Raw genomic sequence first — 12,163 nt, 5'->3', positions numbered from 1 at the left:
TACAAAATCACTCAATACTAATGAAATATTCTTGATCTGAAACTGAAACACCAGATGGATTAGGAAAATATGTTTTCCAGTGACTCCTTACTTAAAAAAAAAGACAATGTGACACAATAGAAAGTTATTAAACACAAAAGCATTTACCTTAGTTTAATATGAATGTTTTCCAATAAGTAAAACAAAAAAATTAAGTTATGTAAAATAAAAAAAAATTAAGAGTTCGATAAGCAATTGAACCAATATCACAACTACACATTCTGAACATTTGTAAGTTGGAAGCTTAGTGATTTTCCTGATGTTTTCACACTTATCATGTAAATACCTCGCACAATATGAACATAATGACATGTTCTCAACGCGATCTTCTTCACATATAAAACACATCCAACTAGTGCTTGCACTTTATCCATGGGTTGCAGCTCATGTGTTGTATTACTGGAAAGGTAATATAGTGTGATTCCGTAATTATCAGTGGCACTTGTAATGTTTGCGTCCAGATGAGATGATGCTCCATCAAATATCAACACCACCTCTCCTGCCACCTTATATAGCGCGAATTGATCAAGCCAATGGACGATTACAGCAGTTGTCATAGAGCCCTTGGCACTCATGACAGTCTCTGTTCCAAGAGGCATATCTGTCTCCCACTCCGGCTACAAACGCTGGCTTTTGAAGATAACCATATTTGTACAAAGAGCATTAGCGTATGTAACAAATTTATTGTGATATTTTCTGCGTGCTCAGATGCAACCAGATGCTCTTTCTTGCACCTCTCCTAGCCAGAACAGTCTGCTGATGCTGTACTGTCAGCTTTAGTACTAACATAACCTAAAATTTTGTCTGTAGACCTTTAATGCCACATGTCGTTAAAGCGCTACTGAGTACTTGATAACATGACATGCCTGTTTCTCCAACATTTTCAAATTTTATAGATAGCAAAAATTTTTTAATGTTAAATGTTATGTTTTATTTAACGACACTCGCAACTGCAGAGGTTATATCAGCGTCGCCGGATGTGCCGGAATTTTGTCCCGCAGGAGTTCTTTTACATGCCAGTAAATCTACTGACATGAGCCTGTCGCATTTAAGCACACTTAAATGCCATCGACCTGGCCCGGGATCGAACCCGCGACCTTGGGCATAGAAGGCCAGCGCTATACCAACTTGCCAACCAGGTAGACTGCAAATATTTTCTATACATAGAAGAATGTTTAAGGATCACGAAAATATATAGTTTAATATAGTTATTATTTGCTCAACACACAAAATAAAATATTGCCTCTTACCTTGATATAAGAACAGCCATTCACTATCAACACACAACAGGAAAATGATGGAATATCATATCATTCGTAAATGTCAGCGGACAGCTAGTAACTCATTTCATCACTAGATTGCAAGCGAATGCAGGCTACAGTAATGCACTACCGAAAACTTGTGTCGTTAACAAAAATTAATAGGGTGGCGTTAAAGGTATACATGGCGTTATTTGGCTCAGGGACCTTAGTGTGAGAAATGAAGTTTTGCCAATTCAAGTGTTAACATAATAATAACAATTTGAAGCTTAATTTGAAGATGCCTTGAAAGTAAAAATTTATGAAATTATGCTTATATCTCCATTAAAGTAGGTCATTCTCTACAGTTACAACGGCTACAGATTTCCTCAAAATTTGAAACAATTTGAACACTACAGTGTATAAAACTAAATACAAATATTTACATACGGAATACTAAATAAATTTTACAAGAGAAAAAGTTCATCCAAAGAGCGGGACTCGGGAAGAGTACCCAAAACGCTCATTGCATTTCCGCGTTGAATTGCAATACTTAAACGTTGACGCAAATAAGTAGTGTAACGACGATTACCAGTAATGGAGATCAAAATTTGGCCGATTTGAGATACCAAAACTTTAGCGTCATGACTCCAAGGATCGAAGGTCTCCACAGCAAAGGGGACAAAAATATAATTGTCTAAAAGATACTAACATACATTAGAATTTTAATTTTCACAACATTGTATTAGAGTAGAAACGAAAATTAAGTATAGACTTAGAATCACTACTAATGAGAGATGCGCGTAATAGCTGTACCTCTAGAGAGATCATTAATCAATAAAAATCAGTCTATAAGAAAATTAAGAAAAACGTAATTATTACACAAAGAAAACTAAGTTTTAATGATGAAGGGCTACTGAAAGCCAAAATAGTTAAAAATTCAACATTAAAGCGCGAGAATAATTTACTAACCTACCACTACTTTTATGTTTACGATCTACAGATAATGAACATAAACTTCTGATATTGCAATGAATATGAGTTATAGAAAAGCTAGATTACGATACACACCAAAAAGCTATTTAGCGTAATGACTATTCCCTATTGACAAATAACATTTGGAACACCTGATATAAGATCTTAAGATAAATTATTCATTAAAATATCATAAAAATAATGTATTTGAAATTAGTTCCAAGTAATTCACTGATTTTCGAAGTTTAGTCGGCGAAGAAACGAATAAAATCATACTCCTACAATTACTGCCAGCTGCTAAAAGACTGTAATATTATAATGTTGAGCGAATTAGCCACTAAAATAAATAACACAATTTCAATTCAAATCTTTGTTAAAGAATAAGGATGAGTCTTGCAATCTTGAGCAATAGCTAATAACAAGAGTGAAACAAATTAAGTATTTTAATTACAGCTTGACGGAAGCACAGATATTTGCAAACAGTCACACCTACTGTTCCCTTTCAGAAGAAAATCTTAGGGTACTTCACACTGTCCAGGAGCTTAATAAATATTTTCAACATTTCGGAAATACGTACAGGTTCCATCGCTGACGTGCTAGTGCGCTGGTCTTCCATCCAGGCGCCCCAGGTTCGATCTCCGGCCAGGAAGTGATGGAATTTGTGGTGGACAAATCAGACGTTACAGAGGGTTTTCTCAGGGTACTCCCGTTTCCCTCTATCATTTCACCAATACTCGTATGTATGTATGTATGTATGTATGTAGGCCTATGTATATATGTTTATATGTATGCCTTCAGGGTGCGACAGAAAATACTGACACATTTCAATTCGCTAAATAACCAAGTAGAAAAATGTGTATCTATAAGAGCACAATAGGCCACATCAGTTTTATTCATAGATTTCAGAAAGGCATATGACTCGGTTAAGAGAGGAGTTTTATATAATATTCATATTGAATTTGGTCTTCTCAAGAAACTAGTTCATTTAATTAAAATGTGTCTCAGTGAAACAACAGAGTCCGAATAGGCCAGTTTCTGCCTGACGCTTTTCCAAGTCACTGCGGGCTAAACCAAGCACTATCACTTCTACTTTTTAACTTTGCTGTAGATTTATAGAATATACCATTAGGAAAGTTCAGGGAAACATAAAGAGTTTGGATTTGAACCGGTTATATCAGCTGCTTGTTTATGCGGATGACGTGAATATGTTAGGAGAAAATCCACAAACTATTAGGGAAAACACGGGAATTTTACTTGAAGTAAGTAATGAATTAGATAGATTTGGAAGTAAATACCGAAAAGACAAAGTATATGATTATGTCTCGTGACCAGAACATAGTACGAAACGGAAATTTATCTTTTGAAGAGGTGGAGAAATTCAAATATAAATTACACTTGGGAGGAAATTAAACGCAGAATAAATATGGAAAATGCTTGTTATTAGTCGCTGGGAAGCTTTTGTCATCCAGTCTGCTTTCAAAAAAACCGGAAGTGAGAATTTATAAAACAGTTATATTACCTGTTCTTCTTATTGTTGTCAATTTTGGATTCTCACTTCGAGAAAGGAACAGAGGTTAAGAGTGTTCGACAATAAGGTGCCTAGGAAAATATTTGGGCTAAGAGAGATGAAGTTACCGGAGAATGGAGAAAGTTACACAATGCAGAATTGCATACATTGTATTCTTCACCTAACATAATTGGAAATATTAAATCTAGACGTTTGAGATTGGCAGGGCATGTAGCAGATACGGATGAATCAGAGACCTGCACAACGGCCCAGCCCACGGGCTGCTTCCGCATTCCGCAGCACTGGACTTCACAGTGTCGCACGGAACTAGCCCGTGACGTCAACGCACGAGTTGAGCCGGGCTGCTTGCGGAGAGGTTTTGTGCGGTGCGCTCGTATTAAGGCATCGACCCCAGTCTCTTCTTCTATCAGTTACTTATTGAGTTTGCGCGGGCTTGTGCTTACGTGTGCAGTTCGATCAACGATCAGCTATTGTTTCAAACGTTTTTCTTTCAGTTTTTGATTTCTGTTTTTCAAGATGAGTCCAAATAATGGTGCATCGTAAAGAAAATACAGTCTCTGCGAAGAAGGTTTCCCGGGCTAAGATGCCGTGGTCTACCAGTCTACTCAGGCATCTCAGGCCGGAAAAGCTTCATCACAGACACAGTCCGTGGAAGCCTACATGCTGAAATACAATCTATCTCTAGAGAAAAAGTAGTGAAGGAGAAAATCGCTACTAGAGAGCTTAAAACAACAGAGTCGGATAGAATTTTAAAAAGTATCACTGGGACAGTTTTTAAATCTGTGTTCGAAAGCAGTGGGAAAAAAAATAATTTTGTATGTTATCCGGTACCGTAAAACTACGGAACTATGGTCCACATTTATGACATTTTAACTTACAGCTTATCTAATTGAAGTAGGATATTTTTCAACAGCCTTTTGTTTGTGTGTCTAGGTAGTGCAGGTTGTTTTTTTTAAGCCTATTAGTCATGAAAAGTGTAAGGTAAGTATTTGTTAATATATTCTTTATTAAACATTGGACCATTGTTGTATATGATGTTGACAACTTTGGTCCATGTGAAAAATTCCATACTAAATCAATACTGGACTGCAGTTGAGAGACTGTATTGGAAGTACATGACATCCTCGTATGTCTTAGTAAAAAAGACACAATTTAATGCAAACAAATTGTAAATTTTCTTGAAAAATAATGCAATTTAGAAACTTATCAAACACAGTCAAACATTAAAAGAAAATACATTGGTAAAGATTAAAAAAACCATAGATAATAAATCATAAATATTGTGAAACAATTAAATAAAAGTTTGTACTGACATTTTTACTTCAATGGTTTTCCCCATCTATCTTCTAGTTGTGGCACACGATATAAAGCCCTCTTTGTACTCATTTTTGATGGAGGACTTATTGGGAATTTAATGTCCTTGTTTGGGTAGAAGATACAGTCTTCTTTCTTTGGCCACTTTCAAGACAGTCCACAGCGTGCCATACAATTGACATATGCTCCATTGTTCTTGGTGGACTTGACTCTTCCCGGCCAAGATTCGCCTTCATATTCAACTGGTACGAAGTCACCTAGCTTTGGGATGTAGTCATGGCCATTCAATGGAACGTCTTCCATTGGAACATCTTCAATTAGGTCCTCAGAAAGATTCAGAGAGGACTCAGAGACATAAGAAATTTCAGACTCACCAGCTTCACTTTCACTGTCAGATTCCAGCTTCTTTTTTTCTTGGTTTGTTCTTTCTGCCCTTTGAAGTTGAAGGAACATTTTTATCCTTTTAAGTGGAAAGTGAAGACATTTTCTGTAATTCCTCTTCAGAAATGCTCTTTCCTGCCACAATGTGGAGCCTCTTCATTCTCCTTTGCTCTTATTCTGATCAAAAACTTCCTTCCGTTTTTCTTCCAGGTATTGCACAAATGATTGTGCAAGAAGGTCTGGATTTTCTGAGTTCTTGATAGAAGGCAATCGTTGCATAACTGGAGTAGCATTAGTGGGAAAATGCCTGTTTTCTTAAAACCAGCTTTCAGGTTTGCTGCAGAGTTTATCCGAATTGTTTGCCACAATTTGTTTGGTGAAGAAAGGAACACATTTTTAGGGATAGTGGGTAATCTCTGCCCTTCAGGAGATGTTTTCCACTAATCTAGAATTTGACGCCATTGAAATTTTAGTGGCCTAAAATATGTGTCAGCTCAAATTGTCCCTTCTTCTCTGCGTAGAACTGGTAAAACGCAATTAAAAAACCAGTCTTCAAAGCTGTTTGTGTCGAACCAACCTGAGTGTGGTCTGTTGTAGCGAGTGTGCGCTGGCCCACCCTCGGTCCATGTTTTCCACAAATGTTCGGACTTGTAGTTGACTTATGGAGGCAAAACATCTCCAGCAGCATTTCCACATATCATTATACTAACAGCTGCCTTTGTTGAATTCTTAATCGCTTCTGGGTACTTACAACCACGTTTCATTAACACTTTCTTTTTGCCTGGGTCATCCACCAGGTTTGCTTCATCGTATTTGTAGGTCAGATGAGCTGGAACACCCTCTATTTCTTTTTTAAAGTGAGTGAAAAATGACTGGATCGTTTCTTCATCTACAGCAGCCCTTACACGCGTGATGTTGCTGCAGAATCTCTGAGAAAGTTCTTGCTTGTGGCGTTTCAGAAACATGTCTGCCCATGTTTTTCCAGGGATATTATTCTGAAATTGATTCACAATCACACCTTTTTTGTCTAAATACATTTTCACGATGCACCTTAAATTAAAAATTGTTATTGGAAATCCGAAGTTGCACATTTCTTCAGCATGGTGGATAAATCTGTTTCGGAAAAAATACAATGACGACCAGGTGATCTAACGTTGTCTTGTCAGATCGCCTTCAATCTCAAAATAATTGAACTTCGTGATATTTTATACTTTTTAGAAGCTTCATGATGTGTAATCACATTTTTTTATATCAGCTAGAAATAGCTCCATTTGATGATCACTATACATCTTGTAAGCACGCCCACCCACCTTCCTTCTAGACACTTTATCACGCGACAATGATAAATTCCTGGAACAAAATAACACGGTTTTCAAAAATGGTCCAAGAAATTGTTTGGACTATAGTTGAAATCAAAGTACGAAATTTTAAATTTTTTGCCATTAATCTCAAAATTTACATAAATGTAAACTTAACTATATCTAAAACATGTAAAAGTAACATTACGTTTTGAAATATGACTGCATCCAAACTAAAGCTTACCTTGAAATAATATATCTGAATAAAAGTTATCAGACGATGCAACAGATACAATATTGTTAGTGTAAAATCAGCAGATACACAGCCGCAACAAGGGTAGCAATCTTTTGGCAAACTATTAGAACAAACAGAATCGTATAATAACTGATTAAAATGCAAGTGACAACCACTAGATATCTTCAGCGGCTGCGTTAGATGTATTTTGGTTTGAAGGTGCATTTCGACCATAGTTGCGCTCTAGGACCATAGTTGCGTAGTTTTACGGTATGTGAGTAACTGTATGCTCATGCCATACGCCAAGCGAAAGCACAACCAATGCGCACAAACAGAAAAGCAACAGAATGCAACCAACTGGTGAGTTGATGTCAGTGCAATGCTGAGCAGTACGGTGGGCTACGTTGGGCTTCCAAATCCAGTGCAATGGGCTAGGAAGCGGCCGCATCAGACAATAGGCCTATTGGTCTGGGCTGAGTTCGGCTGCTGACGCGTGCGGACTGGCAGTGCTGAGGTGTGAGCTACCGCGCATTACTCTGGGATGAATCCAGAAATGCGTATATAGTGTTAGTTGGGAAACCTGAGGGAAAAGACCTTTCGGGAGGCCGAGACGCAGATAGGAGGATAATATTAAAATGGATTTGAAGGAGATGGGATATGATGCCAGAGACTGGATAAATCTTGCTCAGGATATGGATCGATAGCGGGCTTATGTAAGGGCGGCAATGAACCTCCGGGTTCTCTAAAAGCCATTTGTAAGTAAGGCCTTTATGCATGTACGTAAGAAAATAACACGACCAAGGAAACCATGAAATGAGGGGTTCAGAACCATAGTGGGCCAAGCGCCATTTACTAAAACCGTAGAAAACAATGGTTAAAATGAAGTTATTACCATAATTCAATAGGAACATTTATAGCAAGTAATATAAAGTATACACATTAAAACTAAAGGATATGTCAATCTTCATTAAACTATGGCATTCACTTAACTTTAACCCTTGCTTTCTCCATTTTTAATAAATGGCGCTTGGCCCATTATGGCTCTGAATCCTTCAAACTATATCCTCACAAGTTGTGACCGAAACAGGCCTTCTCTCTAACTTGTGCTCTATCAATGATATATTTTGTTTAATTCAGGACGGAAGATGTGGCGGCCGAGATCAAGGCAGTTAGTAGCGACCTGGACGCACTTTTGGCGCGCTACCAGCAAATGTGCGATTCATCTCGGTTGCAGTCACGGACAACAAGCACCGACGTACCCAAGTCTCTGCCCAAGATAAAGCCAAATTCGGTACCGCATACGTTGTCTCCTCATCTCCTGCGCCCGCGGATGCCGGCCACTGTGAAGCAGCGAATAAAGACGCAACAGGCGGGAGACCTCGAAGAAACGCTGCTGCAGCAACATCAGCAGGAGCTCGCTGCTTGTCTAAAGCAGGATGCCAAGCCCGAGCAAAAGGTCAGACAAGCATTTTACTCTTACACTCGAGTGAGTGAGCTGTAGTAGAAATGTATACTTGTGTATGTAATGCAAATATACTTCACATAAAACCTTATACAGGGACATCATTTTATTTTTACTTCAATTTTTATTGTACCTGAATTCCTGAATGTACTTCACTCCCACCCCTTCTACTACAAACCTCACCCTCCTCCAACCAGAACAAAGGCCGCATATACAGTCAAGTTGACTTACGATCATAGTAAACAGTACTGAGTGAGTGAGTATAGTACAGTACGTTCCAGAAATATGGAAGTGAAGAAAGAGCATTCATTATTGAACCATATTTTCGCACACACAGGTACCTGTGTGTACGTTTAATTACGTCGCATTCCAATTTCTCTCACCCGTTTCTGCTGTAAAGGCTAGTAGCTGGGCTGTCTAAGCTCTTTGCTGAAAGCATTGGCTGTTAGAAATTGGATGTCTATGTAATTTTATACAATTGTTTAAAATAATTTAAATAAAAGGGTCTCTTACGTAATTGTCTCGTGATTTTCCAATTTCTATGACTTTGCGACATAATCGCTTGGACGGACAGTAGATAGCATGTCTGAGTAAATTTATCTGTGCAGATCGGGCAGAATGAAGATAGAATTTATAGTACTTAAGGTAGTACTCTGTTATAGAATAGGCATAGAATTATTTCAGCGGGCGCAGGATTATGGCTCCCCATGTCGTCTGATTTGAGTGGTTTACATAATTTCTTTTGGAGTTCTTGTGAAACAGTTCTTTGCTAAACAGCCTACAACAATAGCAGAATTTAATAATTACGTCCAAGAAACAGTACATTCAATTTGAAGAGTCCATTGCAAGAATGATGGATGTCACTTCCTTGTCGAAAATGAACCAAGACTGTCAATGCATAGCTTAAGACACATAGAATGTACATAGAGAGTTATATGGCATTAACACTGATAGTCATTGTCCAGTAATGATCGGAAAATCACAGTTAAGCTTTGAGCGCTAAGCATTTCAAACTTTCAATTGCTTCTCCTGAAAAATGTATTCCCAATGACATCCATCATTCTTGCAGTGGACTCTTCATTTCAGAAGATGTGCTTAAAAACGTTTTCGATAATATGTACCAAAGAACTGAAGCCTTTATCGAAATGAACGGGCAGCATTTTTAACAACTTGTTAAAATATCCATATATTTTGGTTATTTTTCAATTTAAATGTACTCTCCATACTATATGCTAATGTGCTGTACACAGTAGACTGCACACTGCATAACGAATACGTCCTCCTAGGTAGTTCAGTTAGTAAAAACACTTATTGTTAATACTGTACTTATTTTGATTAAATAAAAACATAACGAAAATAAACTAACTCAAAATCATAAAAGTTCCTAGTTTACGTAAATGGATGCATTACTTTTCTGCCTTCCTATAACTAGTAAAGTGATTTGTTTGTGTTATCAAACTCCAGTCGTGGAAGGAGGTAACAAACAGTGTTTCCGGTTCTCGACTGTTAATCCAAAGGTATAGCCAGGTTAATATCATAAATGTTAGTAAAAATAAAATGATGTCTCTGTATAAACATCTAAGTCTCGTCAATACAAACTCACGAACACAGGTCTCCTGACTTCATACGAGTCCCGTATGGCACGGATGAAAATACTCAACCAACTTCCTAACCCTCTACCACACCGTGGTGGAATGCCACAAGGCACATTACTTTCGCCAACGTGATATAGTATGTTGCACACGTACCCCAACCCGTCTGACCACGTGTAATCCTCGGATAGTTCGCCGATGACAAAATCTGCATGCCAACACACCGAAAATAAGGCTTAGCCAGCAACAAATCAACGCTAGTCCAACTCATAACAAAATGTATACACAAATGGAGACACCAAGAAATCCATCCCAGACTATGATTTTAAAAAGAAAGCACAGATGCCTCTCTATTCGATTGAGAAACAGTTACAAAATCCGACTTCTAGACACCGATTTAAATTGCACTAAATTCATTAAACATTTAGTAATAACATTCTTAAACAAACTCAGTTTCTTCAGATACCTCATTTCTATCGACACTAAATTAACATTACCAATCAAAATTCTCTACAATTTATCTAGAAAACCCGCCTTTAGGTTAGATAACCTCCCCCCACTGTCATTATCATTTACAAATGTATTGTTCGGCCCTCCATTCTTCAAATACTCACTTGCCTAACAGATAATCGAATTCAGTCCCTGGAAAACCTAAAAGGAAGATCAATACGTAAGCGTTTCAACCTCTTAGTTGTACAAAATCACTTGCGGTGTACAGAATATCCAAAATCATACTCTATCAGAATAAATAAAACGAAAACATAAAAATACGTAGACAAACGCCTAATAAAACCATTCACTAGCGATCTACTTCAAAATATTTCCCCGGATCTAAATTTGATAATCAATTTGTTATGCCAAGACCAACGATATTTACAGAGACCTCCATAATACTGGACATTATATCATTAGAAAAACTCTTCTCGAACTACTAACACTAATCCTAATAAGCACTCGCAGCATCAGATAAAAGAAAACATGGCACCGACTAGTGAGCATTATAAGAACGCAAACAAGACACTTCCGACTTCAGCGCAGCTTAACTTCCGGACCACAACTTTAACAACATTAATATCTCAAGAGGGATGGAATCCTGAAACTAGTTATTGTGATGTACCGAAGTACATCTTCACCTGAAACAAGTGTTTCTGCATAGGTTGCATAGGTAGCAACATTACACTCACATATGCACACAATATCACTGATGACAAATAGTTTTAATGTAACTGTTGATGTATTAATTAAATCTATTAAATATAAAAGTTGTTGTTGTCTAGTGCCTTGCATTTGGCAATGAAGCCATTAGCTGTCGTGCTTTCCAAAACTTTTGAACTGTAGTTTCTTCTGATTTTAATGCTTCACAGGTCTTCAAGTGGTCTTAATTCATTTCTGCTGGATCGTTACACAGAACACATATGAGTGAAGCTGAGATACCTATAAAAGTCAATCAATAAATTCTGCATCTTCAGTTATAAAACCTCAGCACTCAATGTCTTCACTATCTTCGGATTGTTTATGTTTTCTTTCATCTGTTTTTAGCTCAAGTAACTGTTCAGATGCAAGTTACATCAGTTTTCTTCGTTAAGACTAGATTCCTGTGAACCATTTCTAGTTACATCAGTTTTCTTCGTTAAGACTAGATTCCTGTGAACCATTTCTAGTTACATCAGTTTTCTTCGTTAAGACTAGATTCCTGTGAACCATTTCTATTTACATCAATTTTCTTCGTTAAGACTAGATTCCTGTGAACCATTTCCATCACTAACTACAGGTTTCGTTTGTAAAACAGAAAGCACATAAAACATTACTTAAACTCGATTATTTTTATATATGCACAAGAGAAGCAGAGAAATTGTTGATGATTTTATTTATTTTCAAGAACTCATTCTGAATCTACCTTTTCTAACAAGTTTACATGGTTTCGTCCCAATTGACATATTCCCTGCAAAATCTCATAAATAAAAATTTGGCATTAATTTACTCTACACTGCGATTTTAATATACCAATAGTAGTATAAATAATAGTACCTACAATAACAGTAGTAATACGGTACAGTGGAGTCCCTCAGTTGGAAATTTCTGTTATGGAAACTTTTAATTT

The 12,163-nt window shown here is 37.2% G+C and overlaps 1 protein-coding gene across 2 annotated transcripts in view; it reads left to right on the top strand.

The window, feature by feature from the left end:
• Positions 1 to 12,163, top strand: part of LOC138711575 (uncharacterized) — a 119,498-nt gene that overhangs the window by 65,764 nt on the left and 41,571 nt on the right. For both annotated transcript variants that reach the window (XR_011335396.1, XM_069842732.1), the window contains exon 6: positions 8,146 to 8,464. Coding sequence is in view for 1 of the 2 variants with exons in the window: in XM_069842732.1 (XP_069698833.1) it covers positions 8,146 to 8,464 (319 nt within the window). In the remaining variant the exon portion in view is untranslated. The remainder of the gene's footprint in view (positions 1 to 8,145; positions 8,465 to 12,163) is intronic.

The sequence above is a fragment of the Periplaneta americana genome, chromosome 13, assembly GCF_040183065.1.
Source record: "Periplaneta americana isolate PAMFEO1 chromosome 13, P.americana_PAMFEO1_priV1, whole genome shotgun sequence".
NCBI classification, from domain to species: Eukaryota; Metazoa; Arthropoda; class Insecta; order Blattodea; family Blattidae; genus Periplaneta; species Periplaneta americana.
This window is presented reverse-complemented; position numbering and strand designations above follow the sequence as displayed.